The following is a 21,368-nucleotide window of genomic DNA, read 5'->3' as shown; positions in this document are numbered from 1 at the left end:
GGTTTTTATCTGACATACACCTCCTTGCTCCCTTATTACCAGAGTCAAGTCTCAAACGGCAAGGCCTTGAATGCATAAAGTAACGCCTCCTATGGTTTAGAGTAGAGCAGGGCCAAGGCTCGCCAAGGAATCGAGTAAAAACCATCACTCAATTCATCCATCTGTAGAGCACAGGTTTGAGAACTAGGTTATGTTTAATCTGACACAGCTAAGTCTAAGGTTGGGGTCAAAACAAATCCGGGACCACTCTTTGTACCAATCTCCTCCTAAATCCCTACGGCAAGCGAGCCGTAGTCCGGGGTCAATTCTACTCGTAGGACGTGCGTAAAGCATGGCGGGCTGTGATTGATACCAGTATCAAGGCATTATTGCGTATGGCTGGTGGGAGTGGATCACAAAAATGTGGTAGTGTTAAACCCATGATCCCTACCATTGGCTTGGATCTGTCCAACAAAATTGGGCTACCACTCAAACACGGCATCTTTTTTTTTTTTTTTTTTTTTGAAGAAATCCATATCTAAGGCACAGACCCGGCTACTGTACTCGCCAGCGTACTAACACTATAACTATGATTATTACTTTTCCCTCTTCAAGATGAAGGCTTTAGGCTACATTGTGGTTAGATTTTAAGAGCATACATGAGTTTGAAATGGGGCATGGCCGTTTTCATCAACAGCAACATCCGCGCACCTTTCTCTGCAGATCATGAATAAATGCATTAAGGGAGCAATCGTTGTTGAATAGCCACAGAGCAATCCTGTAGACGCAACAGCGCGTCCAAGTATATATTTCGATACAAATATTTTAACTTTAAATCTTCTGTTAGTCTACTTGGAAAGCAGGCGAGTGAATCACTAAAAAAAATTGTTTTCTTTGTCCATTTCGACGAATTAAGTTATCTTTTACTGGAAACCTCGTATGTACTCCAACCGTCAAAGCTTGTTGAAGCCATTGGTGAGTGTTGGGACATACAAAGTAAATGCTAAGAGGCCCCCGGATGCATGAATGAGGTAGACATGGTGACTGCAGCTTGGTTTAATTTGAGGATGAATGACCACGCGATTAGATGACAGAACAGGCTTTCCCTTTTGACTACAGAGTATGGAGTCTTTGTGAACAAAAGGGTTGCCTCTTTTTCTATGTGGCAAGTTCAGAGAGGGGGATTTTTTTTTTTTCTTTTGGACGAATGAGAGATGAGAACGCAGTTTACATCCTGGTGTTGAGTACTACCAAACATTCTCTTTTAACTGTCGGTGAACTTCCGTTGCAGCTGCATCCGACTTCCTCTTTTTATAAATGTTCCTTCCGGAGTGAGTCCAAAATGGTCAGTGCTCTTCACGACTTTCATTTTTCACTCTGTTACACCCCTGTGTATGATTGGGATTGGAGATGTAGAGCGATTGTGCCGTTTTCAGTAATGCCGATGGACGGATGGAATGGTGATACAGTGTGCATGAGAACGGTGCTTGGAATGTACTCATGGGATGAGTGGTATTGACTACGGATGAATGTTGTGCAAAGCTACTCTGAATGAAATATAGGCATGGCATATCTGTCAGACAAACTGTGCACCAATGTGCAATCTCGACTCAATTGAGTCACCCATTTTAAAAAAAAGCTTTTATTTTCATATGACACTTGTAAATTTATTACATGTCTGCAAGAAAAAGGAGAGGAGACCCCTTTGTCTACACCGATCCGTTATCTCTTACACGCCAAAACACTCTCTCCTTGTCCTTCTTTTGCCTCCAAGTCAATCCACCAAAAGCTTTTTTCTCTCCCCTGTTCCTCTTCCTCTTCCTCTTCCTCTTCCTCTTCCTCTTCCTCTTCCTCTTCCTCTTCTCTCCCTCTCTTTTTTTTTTTTTTTTTATTTTTTTTTTTTTTATTTTTTTTATTTTTAAATCCATCCATTCTACCCTAATCATCATCTCTCATTCTGTTTTAATCTCATTTGTCCTTTTAACTATTCTCAGTTAATCTACAAAGCAAACAAGCAAGAAAACAAGCAAGCAAACAGACAATCGAGCAAACAATTTTGTCAAGAGTAACAGTACCAGGTTATTAACCATGTCAAGGCTTCCAAAGACCCTGCAGTCCACGTTAGGGCGATGCACAGCCACTGGATTGCAGTCTACTTCAGATATCCTTCCATGTGCATGTGTTCAATCCTCGTCATTTTCTTCTTCTGCCTTGGTCACTTCAAGAAGCACTGTTACTGCTCGTCCAAACACTGGCAGTCTTTTTGACGTAATATCACGGATATCTGATTCAACCGCAGTAGCCACCTCAACAACAAACGCTAACAGTCTAAACATTATGCTCGGGAGGTGTCGGATGGTTATCAGACAAAAACATACAGTTGCATTAACTAAACCTTCAGCGTTGACACATACCACCGCAACTACGTGCAAACAATACAGTCAGCTCGCAACAGCTATACATACGCAACCACCTCCTCCATCTACTCTCTCCAGTGGCCTTCAACAGCAGCATCAATCACATCCAATTCATATCTCCGCCTCTGCGTTTCCCTCTACCCCCTCCGCATCGACGGCGGCAACTTCCCCAGAATCCTCTCCGCTTTTCCGGATGAATAACCCTGCCTCCATTGTCCGACAGCCTGCATCAGCACGTCAATCAAAACGCCGATATAGCCCTCAGCACTTTTATCAGAACCGTATTCTGGACCCCTATGTCAACCAGGCAGTCAGTCCAATCACCCTCCGGCAACTTGTCTTTTTTGGCCGTAACATGCAAGAGGATAAGCTTCTCAAATCCGCCAACTATGTCCGAACAGAGCTACCTATACGTCTTGCCCATAGGATTCGTGATTTCCAAAATCTACCCTTCATTGTAGGAACTAATCCACATATCGAACTAGTCTATGATCTCTATTGGCAGGCCTTTGAAAAGTTGAGCAAGGTTCCTGAGATCAAGACTTTGGAACAGAACGATACCTTTTGTGAGTTGGTCAAGGGTCTCTTGAACGATCACTTGGTAGTCATTCCACAGTTGGCGTTGGGAATCATGGAGTCCTCAAAGCACATTCCTCCAGATCAGATTGACAAGTTTATGAACAAAATGCTCAGGTCCAGGATCTCAAGACGAGTGCTGGCAGAGCAACATATCTCCCTGACTGCTAACTTCAATTCCCCCAACCACATGATGGCAGATTGTGGATACATCGGCATCATCTATACTCACTGCCGACCCCGAGATATTGTCGAAAGAACAGCCCTTTTGGCAGCGGAGACATGTCGTCAGGCATGCGGTGGAACTATTGAGCCACCCAAGGTCTTATTAGACGGCAATATCGATGCGGAGTTTTCTTACATCCCAGATCATATTGAGTATATTCTATATGAACTTCTCAAGAATTCGATGCGTTTTGTCATGCAGAAAGGGGCCCGAGAACACCGCACGGGCGAATTACCTCCTATCCAGATTACAGTGTGTGAAGGAGCTCAGGACATTGTCTTCAGGATCTCAGACAAGGGTGGCGGAATTGATCCAGAAATGGAGCGGCATCTTTGGTCTTACTCACAAAGCCCTGCCCGATTTGCTAATTTCGAGAAGGTATCAAAGATGGCTGCCACAGTCCAGGAACAGATGGTGTCGCCCTCCAGGAGTTATAATGAATCAAATAGAGTTGAAGATGAAGTGGAGGATGATGGTGAAGGAATAAAACTACCACCACCACCGACAGGTAGTAGCAAATCTACGGAATCGACGACATTGCGTTTGGATCGTCATGCGCCTCCTCGTACCGGTACCAAATCAGCTTCATACTCATCATTCTCAAACGCGTCTTCGCAGCGCTGTCAAACTGTGATTGATTCCACTCAAGAACTTGTAGCTCCGTCGAAACCAGGTCACTTGAATCGCGAAAGCCGTCAGTATAAGGATCAGTCTATGCATTTAGGTATTGGACTTCCCATGAGTCGTGTCTATGCTGAGTACTGGGGTGGAGATCTTAAGGTTTTTACGATGCACGGTTACGGCACAGATGCCTATGCCAAATTTTGTAAATTTGGCAACATTTATGAGAACTTTGACGTGTAGCCTCCGTCCGTAAAATGGACAAAATTTGCCATAATAAATAAATAGGCTTTAAATTCAGCAGTCATGGGCAACCTTTTTTCGGCGTGTGTATTGCAGGTCGAAATAAATGATTGAAAACTAATTGTAAGACTTTGAGGACATTGAATATTACATTTAAATGTGACATGTATCAGATATCAGCTCTACTGAGATTCACAAGGTCCCTTTTCCACATTAATGAAGAGGTGATTTTATGATGGGTTTGTAGTATATCCGTTATTGTCATAGTCTTTCAACCACTGAACAACCCATCCTACCCAATCTGTGCCCTTGCTTGCACTTTTTTGAAAAAAGTATCAATCCATGATATAAAAAGGAAGCATTGCCTTCCTCCTTTCCCGCCTGCCTGCTCGCTCCTAAGCTCCATACCTGTGACCACTACCACTGTACATCGATCGTCCACAGGCCAAAACACTTGTTCTCTCTGATGCCCTCAAAACTGTTATACCTTCGCTTGCCGGTTCTCAGTTACCACGCCCTCCAGCCAACTCTGACGACGATAACATCCTCACCGAACATGTTCTTCATCCTAAGAGCCCAGATCAACAATACAAAGTACCCTCTCTTGAGTTGCCTCGGCCTCAGTGAAGTGGTTATCTCAATTACAGAAACATCGGGCCCACGCTATGCGACTCTTGGACGAATTCTTGGCAGTACACTTTAACAAAGTGCACGATTCAGAATTACAGCAGATCGTCGCAGATTTTGGGCTTGTCATGCGATCTCATCTGGCCGTTACAGCACGTCAAATCTCCGATTTACATAGATAATTCTGTGTACGCAGAGGGTCTCAGGCCAGAGTCTTTGAAAGCAGTAAAGGTGCTCTTGGTAAGCGCCTCGCCATAACGAGACACCTTGTCACACAGATAAGACCTTTTTTTTTTACAAGGAAAACCACAGAGCCTCTGCCAACAAAACAATACTGCCATTTGAAACACTTTGGTCGAATTTTACACTAGTGTCCTCTGTGCCTGACCTCTCTGCCATGACTTTTTGGAGACAGTGAACCCACGCTCTAAATATCTTTGACAGCGGCGCAGTTGAAGTGGAACACATCGCAAGAATCGGTCTTGCTCAGATTGAGGGTTAAGAGAGACCCGCGAAGCGCAGGCCCATAGAAGGGTCGCCAGTCCCTCTGCAAAGGGCGCACGACGCTGGACACAAGTATTTGGGTACTGACACGTTTCGAATTTCCGGACTAACTTACAGATCGCTGTATTTACCAAGCCTCAATCCATGTGACATGAAGCGTTTTGTTTTGATGCGCGTTTTGTCAACAACACATCAACCATCTTACCATCTTTTGGTCCATCAGTCAAATAACAAGCAGCGGTTCATCTTGTCGAGGCACACTCTATTCGATATCACGACCACAATCTTTTTATTTTATTTTATTCTATCTTTATTTTGCTTTTGTTTTTTAAAAGAAGAGGAGCAATTCTTCGATTCATCTCATGCTCCTTGATTATTAGTGCCATTTTACTTGACTGCAGTTTATTTTTTTATAATGATTGATACATCTAATGTTTCGTTACTATTACTCTCTCTGCTCTGACTATCATCCTTTCCGATTAAACCCTAAATCCATGTGCTGATCTCTATCCGACACCCTTTACTTTTACTTGCTGGACCGTCCTGTTCCGCCTTATATTATACGGGCCATTCGGGGCAAACGTGGTTCCCTGTAAAAATGGGTGCCCGATCTCCTGCGGGTGCGGAGATTAGGAAGCATTTTTTTTTTTTTTTTTTTTTTTTACGCTTTCGGATAGAGTAGTGGGCAATTTATTTTTTTATGCCCCCATTTTTTTTTTCTTTGTTTCTTTGGCCTAGATTCTACTCATGATTCAGAGCATCAAGGGAGTGTATGGAAACATTGGATTTTTTTTCTTTTTTTTTTTCTTGAAGATTTTGCCCGATTTTTTACTTGGGAGAAATACAGGACTTCGTGGGCCTGTATTTGCAGACGGATACCCTATTCTGGTAGCTGTTAACTCTTCAAGGGCAATCAAATCTTTTAAGATACTATTGTAATTTATCTTTTATTTTTATTATTTCTCAAAAAGTTGTGGACGTGATGAGTGCTATGCTTTGGCTGATGTGCTGCTCGCATTGACTTGATGCAAATTATTTGGAAATGGTACAAATCACATTTGTACCAACACTTTTCCTTTATTATAAATATAATACTCTATAATATTAATTGTGGGTTAAGGAGGGCAATGAGATGTGTAGTATGAATCCAAAAGAAAGACGCTTGCGTGCATGTGTATGTGAATTTATGATAGACGCGTGAGGTCTTTTAGCAGATCGACAAGAGATACTTGGTGACACAAGTCATCCACTGTCGCTGTGCACAAGGGTACTCAACAACAAACTACAAACATACCATTGCATTGATCATAATGGATATGTTGCGCGTTGTTTTTTTTTTTTTTTTTTTTTTTCTCTCCTAGCTTGTGAATTGATATAATTTAACCACTGTTATCTTTGTCTTTCAATTGATCCTTAACCCGAGAGGTCTTCATTCCTGTTTTTTTTTTTTTTTTTTTTTTTTTCCTTTCTTCTTTTGTTGCACCAAATAGGGAGAAGTCATATTTCAAAAGTCAGTTTCATCCGTGGCAACGAGAAGGTTCTCATTGCAACGGAGATATAAAAAGTTTTTTTTTTTTTTTTTTTTGTTCATCCTGATCTTCCTCCCCTTCCTTCTTCTCCCACCTTCTCTACTTTATTACCTCCCTTTTATCACTTATCACTTTCTCTATCTTTTCCTCTTTGAATCCTCCTTTTATAATTCACGTACCCTGAAAAGAGTAGAAAGTCGTTCATTTCTATTCAATATTCATCGACAAAATCTCTCTCCCCTCAAAATGCAGCGCTACAAGCCCTATCAAATCCTCAAAAACATGTCCAACGACTGGGTATCCAAGTTGAACCTGACAGAATTGCAAACATTCGGCAAGCAGTACGCTCCGATCAATGTTCTTGTCCTTTATGGCTCTCTTCGGGAGCGATCCTTCTCTAGGCTATTAGCGTACGAGTTTGCGAGGATCTTGGATCGATTAGGCGCTGATGTTCGGGTCTTTGATCCAACAGGATTACCCGTCAAGGACGGCGTCTCAGAGAACCACCCTAAGGTTCAAGAGCTTCGAGAGCTGAGTCAATGGTCTCATGCACATGTCTGGGTCTCACCAGAGCAGCATGGTCAAATCACTGGAGTATTTAAGAACCAGATCGATTGGATCCCACTAGCCTTGGGATCCGTTCGACCAACTCAGGGACGAACGTTAGCGATTGCACAAGTTAATGGAGGATCGCAGAGTTTCAATGCCGTCAATACGTTAAGGATCTTGGGGCGATGGATGCGCATGTTCACTATCCCAAATCAGTCATCTGTACCCAAGGCTTGGACCGAGTTTGATGAAGACGATCGGATGAAACCAAGTGATTTCCGTCAGAGAGTTGTGGATGTTGCAGAGGAGTTGTTCAAGTTCACGGTGATCCTTCGACCCCATACCGAGTTCCTGACGGATCGGCATAGTGAGCGAGAAGAAAAGATGAAGAACCAAGGAAGACTGCTATCTCAGGCTGAGAAGCTTCAAATCATTGCTAAAGAACAGAATGCAACGATTGCAGTGGCGGCGGTAGCAGAAGCTGCATCAATTGAACAAACAACAAAAGACGAAAGAGTAGATGATAAAGAGTGAAGCAATCCGATACACTTTTGATTTATAATGCTTACTCCGAGTCTAACTTGTAATAAAAATAATACTTTTCATCTTCATTTTTATTTTTATTTGTGTGGTTCTCTATTATGAGTACTTTAATCTTGAGCTCGATTTCGCGCCCGAGCTTCCTAACCCCTTTGATTGGTTTGTCCTTTGGATAAGGAATAGACCAGTCCAATATCAGAAGTTCAGAGAAAAGAGCAGATTTCACCACAACCCATGGTCACGATTGCATGACAAGTCATCGCCAGCTCGGGTGTAAATCAAAGGGGCTTGATATCCGGTAGATCAATACTCTTCTCGAATAACATCATGAACTTCCATGGCGGAATCAATCTCTTGAGAGATACCTCTGACATCAGAATTGGGCATTGTCTTATGGGATATGGAGCAAACAAATGTGATATCAGACATGGTATTGTGAACCAAACTGAAGAACTCAAAAGAAATTGCTCGGCATGGTTTCTACAGCATAAATAGACCATTGAGTTTTGTATGTATACGGAGTATATTCAACTGAGGAAAAAAAAAAAAAAAAAAAAAAAAAAAACATTTTTTTCAGAGTCGCGTCTTTGGATCAGATTAAGAAGCACGGACATGGAGAATACACGTAGTGTTGGATGCTGCAGTACTTGATCAAATGCACAAGTAAGCAAGTAAAATGAGCCATGGGTTGAAATATCAAGATGTTTATTATTTATCTACGCGCATGGGACAGCATAGCGCAGCGACAAGTCGTCTCGTGGCCCAGCATGTCCTTTTTTTCACAGAAGACACTCTGTCAAGTGCACGTTCCTATTTGAGCCCATGTCTGTCTGCTTTTAAGGTTCTACTTACATTCTTAGCGCACGACCATCTCCCTTCAACACGGCTGCAGTTCAACGCCGTTTAAGCATTTGGCTTTCAATTCCCGATCAAATTCTATTTGTACATGTGCGTATCGATAATCATTTGCAAAGAATACTCGCCCATCTAGACTTGTTCATTATTCATTATTCATTAAGTGTACTATCATGCTCTTCCATAAGTAAATAGCTTAATGACCATTTTTTTTTTTTTTTTTTTTTCATTTTCTCTCTTTCTTTTTCTCTCTCATTATCACCGCCCTTATTGCTTGACAAGCCTTGTTGACCTTTTTTTTTCGGTTTTTACATTCAGTCTTTTCATTCGCACGATTCATTCTTTACACATTCCATCAACCAAGCGCTTTCCTGCCTGTTTAAAATTTTTGTACCTTAATTAAATTTTTTGAAACATTTAATTAAACAAACGACATATAGGACAGTTAAACTAGTCTTCCAGTTGCCCTGAAATCCCCCTTCCTTTAACGATGACCTTTTTTGCTCCATTAAGAATGCCGGTCAAACGCCGAGTACAGACAGCGGCGGTCCTGTTTTGGTTTTCAGCCGTCGTTTTCTCGTCATTACTGTTCTTTTACCTCTGTACAATCAAATATCTGTGGCCATTAATCATCATCTACCTCCTATGGGTCCTCATGCTGGACAGAGCTCCCGAAAGAGGGGGACGTAGAATCGAATGGTGGTGTAAAAGGCGGATCTGGATCCATTTCGCTCAGTACTTTCCCATGACACTTATCAAAGTAGGTTCTGTTGCGAAAAATTTCATCACAAACAAAGAATGAACTGATAATGCTTTGGTGCTTATTGTTGTTATTGTTACTTGTTACTTGTATAATCTACACATACACTATTTGCTGGATTGAAAGGAAGGGGAATTGGACCCCTCCAAGAACTATATCTTTGGATATCATCCACATGGTATTCTTTCTATGGGCGCATTTTGCACATTTGGAACGGATGGATTGAACTTTTCAAAGCGATTTCCGGGGATTCATCCACGACTGTTAACCCTTCAAGTTAATTTTCAGATTCCATTCTATCGTGATTACCTTATGGCGCATGGCTGTGCAAGCGTATCGAAGGCATCATGCGAGCATGTGCTAAACTCAGGCCCAGGTAACTCCATTGCCATTGTGATTGGAGGAGCCCAAGAAAGCTTGGCATGTAAGCCAGGCACACTCGACTTGACACTCAAGAAACGTCTGGGCTTTATCAAACTGGCCCTCGTGAATGGGTAAAAAAAAAAAAAAAAAAAAAAAAAAAAAAAAGCGTTTGAGCATTCATATGCAAATGCATTAAAATGAATGTTTGTCGTTTTCTTTTTAAACAGTGCTAGTTTGGTACCGACAGTAGCCTTTGGAGAAAACGATCTCTACGAGGTCTTCAGTGCCAAGGACGACAGCAAGACATATCAAGTGCAGCAGCTTGTTAAACGCTTATGCGGATTTACATTACCCATGTTCAATGGAAGAGGCATTTTTCAATGTGAGAAAAAAATTGTCAGCGTTCGTCTGAGTTTAATCTTTTTAATGCACATTTATCTTGTCAAAGTGATCATTTCAGCCGATAACTTTATTTTATTTTTCATCCTCTCTACACTTTTGCCTCTCAAACACTCACCTCTTTTGCCCCTCCTTTTTTTCCTCATTCTCATTTGTATATTCTATAGATGCAGTCGGGATATTGCCTCGCCGGAAACCAGTGTATATCGTGGTTGGGAAACCCATTCATGTACAAAAAGTTGAAGGTAGTCCATCGACAGAACAGTTGCAAGAACTTCAGAAAAAGTACATCGATGAGGTTTTATCCATTTGGGACCGTTACAAGGATAGATATGCTGCTGGACGTAAACAGGAGCTCAGAATCATCTCATAATCACCATCATCATCATAATAGTAATAAACATCATCCATAATCTTTTTTCATGCACTTTTTTTTTTTTTTTCATTCTTTAGCTGTATTCGTTCGGATGGTAAGTTTGGGTCTCAATCCGGAATTGGATATCAGGACGTAGCTTCTTGATACCCGTTGTCACATCTGTGTTAGTCCAACCATCGTGCACGACCGTGAAACTCTCAAGTTTAGGCCAGCACGGTTGCCCACGCTGGTATTGCAGCATTCGCTCTATTTGTAGCTCGTCAATATCCCTCATATCCCCCAGATTCGCAAAGTCCTTCATCTGGAGTTCTGATGCCACCATCATCGAAGATGTGAGAGTTGATATCGACAACGACGATGAGCTTGCAGGCAAATGATAGCTAATTGGTGCAGATATCAGCCCTGCTCTAATCATCGCCATCCTGCAACTTAAGCGCGCTGTATCTGCTACACTAGATGACACCGCAATCTTACTTGTACTGACTCGACCCCAAGGATGGCCTTCTCGTCTGATCCATTCCAGCACATCTGATTCATGAAACCCTGTGTAGGATCTGCAGCAGAGTTTGAGCTTTTCTAAATTATGGAGTCTGGACAGTAGACATAGGCCACCTGCAAGCCAAAAAGAGAGATATGGTCGACGAAGCTGTATGTCCTCAAGGCAAGGTGTCACCCGAGTGAGGTATCCAAAGATAACGCGTGAATGATGTAGTGTATCAGACTCAAACCGAGCACGGACCTCAAGGTGTAAAGTCCTAAGGGATCGGCATGCCCAAAAACGACCGTCTGCTCGAGGCGTGTTTGGATGGGTATCTTTGGATCCAACAAGTGCTTTCTTGAGATCAAGATATTCAGTATAATAAGTGACAGTTGGTGCAATAAGATGCACAAGTGTAGGAGCGGTACATAAGAACTCATGCAGGGTTTTACTCAGAACACTGGTTGATCTATCAGGGTCCGAGAGCCCTGTGCCTTTGAGCTCCAGTGTCGTCAGCCGATTCAAGATAACAGCCTTGCTGTGAACCAAGGGAAGCATAATAGGATCAAAAAGATCACGCGTAGCAAAACTCCAGTGTCGGACCATAGGAAGACGACTCAGGATAAGTCTCAGGGTCTCAGGACAGATTTTCCGTGAATCGAGTGAGAAATGAAATGTGTGTAGCGCTGGACAAGATCGAGCAATATGCGCGATGAGGATTTCAAGATCAAATGGCGAGGTACCATGCAATAGCTGGTAAGCTGTATGTGCGTCATAACCTCCGGCGACGAAAGGACTAATGCCTAACGGATTGGAGGCACGCTCGATCACGGAAATCAACTTGAGTACCTTGATATCTGGACATGCTCCTAATATCGCCTGAAGTACACGTTGAGATACCATGGGTCTACACAAGACCAGGGTTTTGAGACGCAATTTATTTGTCCATTCCAATGGTTCAATCACCTGTCGTTCGCGTAAGGCAGTGACTGCTTCTCGAACACAAGCTGGATCCTCACGGCTTGCGCCTGGAATAGCTTGCTCGTGCACATTGTCAGATTGTGGTTCTACCTTCAATACTTCAAGTCTAGGACAATTTTTCAGTATTTTCTCCAGGTAAAAGTAATCACCAGGTTTGAAAGCTTCGAATTGCAAAACCACAAGTTGCGAGGCTAGACACTGTTCAACAATTCTATGGAAGACTCGGACGTCTAAGTATCCCCTTAAATTTAGAACCCTGATCATGCCTAGTTGCTGCTCCTTAGAAGCATTCTGAAGATGGCTAAGGACCTCGCGCCAGGCAATCTGTCGTTGACCATGGCTGGCGTTAGGCCAAGTATAAGGGAGTGAACGTCGCTCGGGAGCATCAGGGGTCAAGGTGAGGATTTGACAGTGTGAAAATTTGGTCATGACATCAAGGCGTCTCTCTGGCTGGAAGTTGGAGGCCCAAAGAGTTTCATAAAGCATAAAGCGCTGAGATAAAGCGTTCCATTGGCGGCAGACAAGGCATGTGATATTACGGAGAACATGTTGACTGACAAATGAGAGAATGTGTTCAAGAATTTCGACAATGTAAAGTGCTCTTTGAGTGGAGAATGAAGTCGTGGAAGTGATAAGTCTCTGTCGTCTTCGACGGGATGACATCATTGTTTGCATGTAATAGGGCTAGGATTTGTTGGAATGAAAAGAGGAAATAGAAAGACAGTGAGCAGACGGAGAGGTGGCGAAACAAGAGAGCGAGTTGTTTGGGCAAGTTGTTTTGTTTGCACGATTGTAACAAAACATCAGTGGGCTGTGCTCTTTGCAATCAGCAACAATTGACAGGCAGTGGGTATCCAATCAGGAAATTTGGGCACCAGGAGGCACGTGCTTTAACAATAAAGGATTTATTTCCATGCAAATAATCATATATCTATCTTGCTCTATTTCTCCAAATTACCACGGTAGGCGCTACCATTGTCTTTTCATTTCGTTGTCAAATCATTTTCGCAAGCAACATGTCAAGTATAGGGTATCCGCAGACAGGCATCTCAGAGACACAATTCTATTCTCAAGCTCTGGAGGAGTCAGATGCCAACAAACGCCGTCGGCTCTTTGCTGATGCTCGAGCCTCAAACTTGTGCTCATACAGAGTCTACGTCCTTGCTGCTCAAGCAGAGGAGAAATGGGGCGCTGATATCACTCGTCTAAAGGCTTTACTCACAAAGGGCGTCATAGTCTTCCGAAACCCCGCTGGTCAACATTCTCACTGCTCGATAGTGACCAGGGGTCAATGGTTAAGTGAAGCAGATTCTGCATTCAGAAACAACTTCCCATCTACAAGCACAGCATTGAGGAGTATTCTACAAGAGACAGGCGTCTAGCCGTTTCAATCCGTTAAACTATGGGAAGCAAAGATGTTGCTCGTAACCTAGCCACATCATTCATGACTTTTGTAAATAGGAAAAAGCTTGTCATAGTCATTGTTCAAAGTATAGACAATTGGCTGTTTAACAACATATTTCGATGTTCAATTGTGAGGCAAAAGGATATCTCTCTGTGGATGTCACACGAAAGAGAAGAGAAAGGAGCATCATAAGAGCAAGTCAAATGAATTTATTATATAAATATGTATATTTATAGCAAAAAAAAGTTTGTTTCCCACTTCTCCATCTACTTCTTTCTCTCCATTCCTTTATTCCATCTCTACCTCCATCTCTTCTCGTTCATTTACATTCTATCATCAGTTGTAACAGACAGCAGATTGTTTATAGCGAAGCTGAGGTAAATAAATAAATAAATAAATTTTCATGTTGCAATGTAACTGTTCCTGATGGGAAGCAGAAGTTGAATTCCTCTAATTTGTTCTTTCACCTCTTTTATTTCAATATCAGCCTAAATTACAATTCAATATCGACATCACTACAGAAGGAGTAAAAAAAAAAAAAAAAAAAAAAAAAAAAAAAGCAATAACAACAGTAATAGCTCCATCGCATTCTCATCTCAGTTCACATCATTCTGTCATCATGTCCTTCTCTGCGCGCCCAGTCGACAGAGAGAAAGCAGAGTCTGAACTCGTCCTTCATATTAAGAAGGCTACTAACCCTGATGAAACTGCACCCAAGCAAAAGCATGTTCGAGGTAACTAGTGTCGCCATATCTTTTTTGCTGTTGACGTAATTGCGTTTTTTTGCTCATACTAGTCCTCCCATCATTTTTGGCTTAATGCAATTCAACATCAAACCTTGTTTAATTCTCATAATTCTGGTTTTCAGCCTGTATTGTCTATACCTGGGATTATCGCTCATCAACCTCGGTGTGGCATGCCTTCCGCACCCAGCCCATGCTGGGTGATGAGGTGCAGACGTTCAAGGCCCTCATATCCGCTCACAAGATTATCCGCGATGGACACCCTGTAGTATGTTTAGATCGAAAAACATGGATGTAATCCGCCATCAATCAGATTTGTTTGCTACTTTTCTTTTTGATCTAATGGGACTTCTCATGGTTAGACATTGAAAGACGCTCAAAAAGAGGCTGACTGGCTGGACCAGTGTGCCCGCTCCACCGCGCAGTACGACGGACGAGGTAAGGAACAACGCTACGTTGAGGGGTCATAAAGATGTAGATCTATAGTCGATTTGACACCGGCGTTTGCTTATGTTGAATAGGCTACAGTACTTTGATTCGTAATTATGTCGATTTTTTGCACTCCAAGCTGCGGTACCACGCCAATCACCCCGAATTCAATGGCACCTTTGATTATAAGGAGTATATCTCGCTTAGAGGTATCGATGACCCAAATGAAGGGTAAGGAAGGAAGCGATGCTGTTTAGACGATTTTATCTTTTTTCCTCTTTTATTCATATATCTAATGAATCTGTTCAAATATTGCCCGGGACTATTGTTTAGATACGAAACCATTACGGACCTGATGAACTTGCAGGATCAGATTGATCAGTTCCAAAAACTTGTCTTTGCCAACTTCCGACCTTCGTCCAACAACGAGTGCAGGATTGCTGCTCTGGTTCCATTAGTGGAAGAGAGTTATGCTATTTACAAATTTGCAACCAGCATGCTGCGTGCTATGCATAAGCGTACGTACAAAATGGAGTCTTGATATCTACTTTGGAAAAAAAAAAAAAAAAAAAAAAAAAAAAAAAATTAAGGATGACAGCCATAGCATTTACTTTTTTTTTTTTTTTTTTTTTTTTTTTTTTTTTTTCCAATTCGTAATATGTTACTAGGAACCAGCGACCCTGAAGGACTTGTGCTTTTGAGACAGCGCTTCAATGCACAACATTATGCATTGATCAAGTTCTACTATGAGTGCTCCAATCTCAAGTATTTGACCAGTTTGATCAGCGTTCCTAGATTGCCCCAGGACCCACCCAATTTGCTCGGATCTGACTCTCCCCCAATGACTCCTCAACGTAAACCTGTTGTTAAGGAAACGCCACCCCAAACTCCCGATCCTGATTGGGCAGCTCAGCAGCGCGAAATTGCAAAGAAGCAACGCGAATATGAACTGGAACAGAATCGACTTCAACAGCAGCGCGAGCTAGAAGAGCAGCAACGACGGATGGAGGCTTTGCGTCTGCAGCAGAATTTCGAGGAACAGCAGCGCCAACAAATGGAGCGAGAGCGTCTTCAACGCGAACAGTTAGCAAGAGAACAAATGCAACGTCAGGCTGAAGGTAGACTCGCAGAATTGGAGAGAGACGTTCTTGCGCTTCGTGGACAGTATGAGCGTGATCAAATGCTCATCAACCAATATGACCAAGTATGTCTCCACCAGCCAAAAAAAAAAAAAAAAAAAAAAAAAAAAAAAACTTAATGACTAAGCTGGGGTAGCAATTTTTTTCTAAGTAAACATGGGTCTTTCTTGTATTCTATTGAAACCATAGAGGGTTAAGGGATTAGAGAATGAGATGCAACTGATCAATATGAATGCTCAACAGCAACTTGCCTCCAAGGATTCTATGATCCAAAATATTCAAGGTAAGTCTAACAAAATAAGTGTGTTTGTTTTGAAGTATTTTTTTTTTTTTTTTTTTTTTTTTTTTTTCATCGCAATGCTAACTAACATGTATACTTTTTATTTTTGTATATCCATGTTTTGTTTTAAAGAACAAATCAATATTTGGAAATCCAAGTATGAAGCTCTTGCCAAACTTTACTCCCAGCTTCGTCAAGAGCATCTGGATTTATTAACGAAATTCAAGACAGTTCAACTCAAGGCTAACTCAGCCCAGGAAGCTGTCGACAAAATGGAGAAGATGCAGAAAGAAATCAAGGACAAGAATTTGCAGATGGCAGATATGGTCCGAGAACGTGATCGTGCCAAGAACGAATTATTGAGATGGCAGAATACTCAGAATGATGAGATTGCGAGATTGAAGCGTGATCTAGAGATGGCAAACGGACGTGTCGAAGATTTGGGACGATCAAAGAGCTCGGAAGTTGGTGCTATGGTGGCCAAGTTTAACCGGGAGAAGCAGGACCTGGAGGATCTGGCCAACGTACGTTCCGAACGCTGATATTCTCGGACTATGGATACGAAGAAAATAAGCACTTCATGTCTTGCTTTACTAAGATTCTTTTTTTTTTTTTTTTTTTTTTTTTTTGATTACGAATCATTCGTTTATATTAGCGCCGACAACGTGAAATTGATTCACTTGTTCGTCAAGTGGAGGATCAGAAGGCAGAGATTGAACGCATGCAAATTGAGAATGATGAGGAGAAGGCTGTTCTGGAGAGCGGCTTGGACGAAACTCTTCTTGAATTAGCGACGTTGAAGGACTCGCAGGGTGAACAAGCATCTGCTCTTCAAGCCCGCATTGACAGCATGACAAGCGCCCAGAAGCGCAAGTTGCAGCAGATTCTTGGTATGCTAAAAAAAAAAAAAAAAAAAAAAAAAAAAAGAGTACAGAAACTTATTCAGGTACTATACATATCTAGCTGACTTTTATTGTCAAATCTCTTATATGAACCCTTCTTTATTATTCCTCTGTATTTAGATTCTATTTTGGAGACATGCATTAGTAAGGTCGAGGAAAGCATCTACAATCTTGAGACACCTACACAACCGGGCAACCAACACGCTACACCTGAATTCACACTGTCTATGATTGAAAAAGCCCAAACTGCATCCACAGAATTTGAGCTTGCATTAATGCAATACCTGCGTACAGCATCTACAAACGATGTGAACCAGATCGAAGCTATTCGAGCTGCCCTTCAGCTCTCCCAAACGCTAGCAGAAGTGATGGACAATTCCAAGGGCATTACACGACTGGCCAAGAAAGATGATGATGCGGAGGAAATTGTACGCCAGGCAAGGTCCTCTGCTCAGGCAACTCAAGAATTCTTTACAAACGTGATGTCATCTCATTTAGGTGGTTTGAGTCCTGAGCGATCGATCACGACTATCACAAGGTCCAATGAGAATGTGCAAGCGGTCTTGGAGCGCTTGGCCAAGGCTGCTGAGAATTTGATACCCAAGAACAGTCAACTGGATTCCTCTAGATTGGATCTGGGTGATATGGTTGAGATGGAAATGGGTAATGCTGCCAGAACAATCGAGGAGGCTACAGCCCGCCTTCAGGCATTGATGGCTAAGCCCAAGAATGATGGTCTGTCCACGATTGAACTGCAAGTTAATGCCTCAATTTTGGAGAGTGCGATGGCGATGATGCAGGCGATTGGACACCTTATTAAATGTGCAACGATCTCGCAGCAGGAAATCGTGGCTCAGGGCAGAGGCACCTCCACGAATGCAGCCTTTTACAAGAAGAATAACCGCTGGACTGAAGGCCTGATATCTGCAGCTAAAGCAGTGGCTATGGCGACCACACTACTGGTTGAGACAGCAGATGGCGTAATCTCCAAAACACATTCAATGGAACAATTGCTGGTGGCGTCGAACGAAGTTGCAGCTGCAACGGCTCAGTTAGTGGCAGCATCACGTGTGAAGGCAAACTTTATGTCCAAAGCCCAGGACAACCTGGAGCGTGCATCTAAGGCTGTGACAGAAGCCTCGCGAGCATTGGTGAGAGCTGTGAAGGCTATTATGGAGCGTGAGATGAAGCAGCGGGAACAGGAGGTAGATTATCAAAACATGAATGCACATGAATTCAAGATTAAGGAGATGACACAACAAGTCGAGATTCTGAAGTTAGAGAAGGAGTTGACCTTGGCGAGACGTGTTCTTGGCGAGATGCGCAAGGTTTCATACCATCAAAGCGATGACTAAAAAAAAGTTATGCTTTTTTTTTTTGTCACTAATTCTAAAGAACTTGGTAATCAAAACAGAATAATAAAAATCAAAAAGGGATTAAATTAAGAGTTGTGTGTACAAACAGAAAATTCATGCTTGGTCAGTAGATCGTGCGATCACAAACAAACTCTCACACATCATAACTTCGACTAATTGATTATTCTATACTACAGTAATTAATACAGCTGATTGCAATGGATATTAGATTCATGTATGCTTGATATTTAAATTGGCTAGAAATGATATGACAAAATAGGAATATAGAAAGAGATGTAGAGTTTGCATGCATGCAGGCAGAAAGGTGTTTATTATTATTTCCAAAAGGATATCCTTCTTAGAAATACATTTTATCTGTCTCTTCAGTCACCCTTGTTTCTTTTCGCCTATTGCTAGGTGCAACCGGGATTTCAACCGCTGACAACAACCACCGTTTCGGTTGAAACGATGGTAAAGGCGCAACACCTTCGTGCTGATCTCGCAATACATGGTTATCCTGTGTGGTGCTAGCGGAATAATCATCATTAGGAATAGACTGCTCTTCAGTTTGTGTCCTTGGTTGTGCCATTTCTGATTCTGGGGTCTCATTTCTGATTGACACTGTACTGTCCAACACTCTTAGTTCCGCGTGCTGCGGCGAAGAACTGTTTGTTGGCATTGTGGCAGATGCAGCTGAAGCAGGTGATGAGGGGAATGTAGACATTGCCCCAACTTTAATTGCCGTGTAGTGTTCATCTGCGCTTTCATCCCCATCTACGATAAGCTTCCGTTTTTTGCCTTGTTGTATGCTCGCAGTATGCTCTAAATTTAGTAGGCCATACTCCGATGAAATCCTTGGCGCTGCTCGTATCTTCTTCCGAGAGGAAGAGAATGACACGAAGATTTCTGGTGTGAGAGGTGGTTTAAATATTGATTGTTTCTGTGGCTGGGAGCCATCTTCGGAGGAGATTGAAGCTGAATTGATTAATGCGCCATTGGAGGCTGGAACTTGTGTCGAGATTGACTGATTGTAAACACCTTCCTCAGGTCCACTTGTTGGACTTGGTTTTGCGATAGTAGAAACATTGTTCGGCTGGTTGGCTGCCGTACCTGACGATGTCACGGTATTGGCCATCGATATGAGTTGGCGTGCCTGCCCTAGACCCTGTTGCGTTGTTTCAAAATTCGTCAGTCCGTCAAAAGTTGGATCTTGCGGCCTGTTTGCTGCCGCTGTCGTTATTACTCGATGACTTTGGTGGTCTTGCTGCTCTTCCGCATGTTTGCTCATATCTAGAGTTTGTGCTGTCTGCTGTTGCAAGGGTGTCATAGCCAGATTCAGGGCCTGGTGCTTTTGATTCGAGAGTCGTGGCAGTTGGGGCGTAGGATCCAACCTTCCTTCCGTTAGGCTTGGCTGATTACTCTCGCTTGTCACTATGGGATCAATAAAAGCAGGTCTATCCATTGTAGGAGGACTCGCGATGCTCGTTCTTTCTTGATCCAATACATTTGATACTGAAGTAGAGGTCTCTAATGCCATCTGCTCCGCTGCAGGCCTTTGTTGCAGTTGTTGGTCGTTATTTTGTGCACTAGACAGCGGGGTATTTGAGGAATGCATGCTTGAGTTTTGAGCAGTCCCTGGCACTAGATGTGTTACTGACTGAATAATGCCATTTGATGCCCTGTCAGGATGGAAATAGCCTAAAGTAGGCCCTTTGATATCTCGAAAATCCTTCGCTGATGCTGTACCAGTGTTTAATGATGTATTATGCCTCCTCGCGACCACCATTACGATGTCTTCATAGTATTTTGCGATAAACCCGCTGTATTTAATACATTCGAGGCGCCACTTTTCTACTTCCTCCATAAGTGTTTTCACCTCTACATCCACCACGCCGCCAACCTGCACGTCCGTGCTCTGTACCTCCTGTCGGTTTCCCAAGAGCAACTTAGACTTCTCCACCTCGGCTTTGAGAGTATGATTAATGTGCGTAATATTTCTCAATTCATTCAGCCGGTGGTCTAACAATGCCCCCAATTGCGAGTTGACGACAGTCTTGTTATGGACCGACTCTTGCAGCTGTTCTTTTTCGCGTTCCAAAGTCGAAATCGCCGACAAATGTTCCCTTTTCTGAGAACTCAGAGTATTAATGTCATCCATCGCACGCATTAATTCTGAGGTGGCCATATCTAATTCGTTTTTGAGATTGATTAAAACTTGGTTTTGCTGCTGTAATTGTGTCAGATACTCGGCGTTTTGCCATCGCAATTCCATCAGGGTTCTATGATGCACTGGATATTGATCCAGGTAAGCGTCTGAATCCTTTTGTATATTGTCCGGGAGTGTAGATATTTGAATCAGCTGTTGCTGTTGCTCCTCTGTCGATGGACATGGTTGTCGATTCTCTGTCAGTCTCAGCTGGGCTCGCTCACTATCAACACGCGACTGAAGTTCTGCATATGCAATGCGGATATCATGTAGTTCTGTTTTTGTCTTATGCAGCTCTGCAATCAGAAGAGATACATCCCTGTCCATTGTAGTACTGAACCCTAGATATGACGGTTGTAAGTAGGATAGCATTGTCAATAAAAGATAAAAAAATTAAAACAATAGTAGTATTATTATTAAAAAGCGGGGAAACCTTGAGACACAACAAGACTCTTGCTGTCCTGTTTGCATACATTATGTAATACTATTCATATTGATAATCCACAAAGCACCTTTTAACAAATTCTCCATACTCCTGCTCAGTTGATCATATCGGCTTCGAGACAGCAATAACAACTTTTGTTTTAAAGCTTCAGCTTCAGCGTCGTTATTCCCAAGACTGTGTTCGCCTTCCACCTGTCCCTTGTAAAGTGTCAATGGCTGCTGGGAGGTTCCCATGGTCCGCCCCTGAGACATGTCACCATCAGGTATCTTTGGGCATGGCATGGAATTCGCAGCTTCATTAGTTGTGGTAGTTGTGGTCATAGTCAACGTGGAAGTAGATGTTGTCGTTGCAGCCACTGCTTTATTTGGCGATAGTGGTAATATATGTTGATCCATTTCTTTAATGATGAATGCAACAAGAGAGGAAGAGAAATTAGACAAA

General features: G+C 42.5%; 6 protein-coding genes across 6 annotated transcripts; 4 read left to right on the top strand and 2 right to left on the bottom strand.

Moving 5' to 3' along the window:
• Positions 1 to 1,874: 1,874 nt before the first annotated feature.
• BCR41DRAFT_351265 (hypothetical protein) lies at positions 1,875 to 4,131 on the top strand. The gene has a single exon (XM_022023775.1). It carries the CDS (start codon positions 2,068 to 2,070, stop codon positions 4,060 to 4,062), a length of 1,995 nt encoding a protein of 664 aa, XP_021882646.1. The 5' UTR covers positions 1,875 to 2,067; the 3' UTR covers positions 4,063 to 4,131.
• Positions 4,132 to 6,794: 2,663 nt separating this feature from the next.
• Positions 6,795 to 7,847, top strand: BCR41DRAFT_351264 (arsenical resistance protein ArsH). Its single transcript, XM_022023774.1, has one exon. It carries the CDS (start codon positions 6,969 to 6,971, stop codon positions 7,803 to 7,805), a length of 837 nt encoding a protein of 278 aa, XP_021882645.1. The 5' UTR covers positions 6,795 to 6,968; the 3' UTR covers positions 7,806 to 7,847.
• A 1,068-nt stretch (positions 7,848 to 8,915) lies between these two features.
• BCR41DRAFT_351262 (diacylglycerol-acyltransferase) lies at positions 8,916 to 10,614 on the top strand. The gene is made up of 4 exons (XM_022023773.1): positions 8,916 to 9,426; positions 9,553 to 9,920; positions 10,017 to 10,171; positions 10,356 to 10,614. Exons 1-4 carry the CDS (start codon positions 9,157 to 9,159, stop codon positions 10,559 to 10,561), a joined length of 999 nt encoding a protein of 332 aa, XP_021882644.1. The 5' UTR covers positions 8,916 to 9,156; the 3' UTR covers positions 10,562 to 10,614.
• BCR41DRAFT_35617 (hypothetical protein) lies at positions 10,600 to 12,869 on the bottom strand. Its single transcript, XM_022024601.1, has one exon. It carries the CDS (start codon positions 12,696 to 12,698, stop codon positions 10,638 to 10,640), a length of 2,061 nt encoding a protein of 686 aa, XP_021882643.1. The 5' UTR covers positions 12,699 to 12,869; the 3' UTR covers positions 10,600 to 10,637.
• A 1,087-nt stretch (positions 12,870 to 13,956) lies between these two features.
• On the top strand, positions 13,957 to 18,357 carry BCR41DRAFT_335087 (ANTH domain-domain-containing protein). Its single transcript, XM_022021969.1, has 10 exons — positions 13,957 to 14,162; positions 14,297 to 14,439; positions 14,534 to 14,609; positions 14,693 to 14,831; positions 14,934 to 15,118; positions 15,269 to 15,804; positions 15,929 to 16,022; positions 16,152 to 16,543; positions 16,675 to 16,909; positions 17,042 to 18,357. The coding sequence occupies exons 1-10, from the start codon at positions 14,048 to 14,050 to the stop codon at positions 18,274 to 18,276; spliced, it is 3,150 nt and encodes a 1,049-aa protein (XP_021882642.1). The 5' UTR covers positions 13,957 to 14,047; the 3' UTR covers positions 18,277 to 18,357.
• A 271-nt stretch (positions 18,358 to 18,628) lies between these two features.
• Positions 18,629 to 21,361, bottom strand: BCR41DRAFT_351257 (hypothetical protein; the record flags this gene model as incomplete). Its single annotated transcript, XM_022023772.1, has 2 exons — positions 20,995 to 21,361; positions 18,629 to 20,823 (listed from the first exon to the last, which is right to left on the bottom strand). Coding segments are annotated over exons 1-2 (2,111 nt in total), but the record flags the coding sequence as incomplete, so codon positions are not given.
• Positions 21,362 to 21,368: the final 7 nt, after the last annotated feature.

The sequence above is a fragment of the Lobosporangium transversale genome (genome assembly GCF_002105155.1).
Source record: "Lobosporangium transversale strain NRRL 3116 chromosome Unknown BCR41scaffold_13, whole genome shotgun sequence".
Taxonomy (NCBI): Eukaryota; Fungi; Mortierellomycota; class Mortierellomycetes; order Mortierellales; family Mortierellaceae; genus Lobosporangium; species Lobosporangium transversale.
This window is presented reverse-complemented; position numbering and strand designations above follow the sequence as displayed.

What these genes read in the sequence shown, in the direction of transcription:
- BCR41DRAFT_351264 (XM_022023774.1), top strand. Translation starts at nt 6,969, where the DNA reads ATGCAGCGCTACAAGCCCTATCAAATCCTCAAAAACATGTCCAACGAC.
- BCR41DRAFT_35617 (XM_022024601.1), bottom strand. Translation starts at nt 12,698, where the DNA reads ATGCAAACAATGATGTCATCCCGTCGAAGACGACAGAGACTTATCACT.
- BCR41DRAFT_351262 (XM_022023773.1), top strand. Translation starts at nt 9,157, where the DNA reads ATGACCTTTTTTGCTCCATTAAGAATGCCGGTCAAACGCCGAGTACAG. An exon ending in AAACTGGCCCTCGTGAATGG is followed by an intron (nt 9,921 to 10,016) that starts GTAAAAAAAAAA and finishes CTTTTTAAACAG; the next exon opens with TGCTAGTTTGGTACCGACAG. An exon ending in TGGAAGAGGCATTTTTCAAT is followed by an intron (nt 10,172 to 10,355) that starts GTGAGAAAAAAA and finishes TATATTCTATAG; the next exon opens with ATGCAGTCGGGATATTGCCT.
- BCR41DRAFT_351265 (XM_022023775.1), top strand. Translation starts at nt 2,068, where the DNA reads ATGTCAAGGCTTCCAAAGACCCTGCAGTCCACGTTAGGGCGATGCACA.
- BCR41DRAFT_335087 (XM_022021969.1), top strand. Translation starts at nt 14,048, where the DNA reads ATGTCCTTCTCTGCGCGCCCAGTCGACAGAGAGAAAGCAGAGTCTGAA. An exon ending in TCCGCGATGGACACCCTGTA is followed by an intron (nt 14,440 to 14,533) that starts GTATGTTTAGAT and finishes TCTCATGGTTAG; the next exon opens with ACATTGAAAGACGCTCAAAA. An exon ending in TCATCAACCAATATGACCAA is followed by an intron (nt 15,805 to 15,928) that starts GTATGTCTCCAC and finishes TTGAAACCATAG; the next exon opens with AGGGTTAAGGGATTAGAGAA.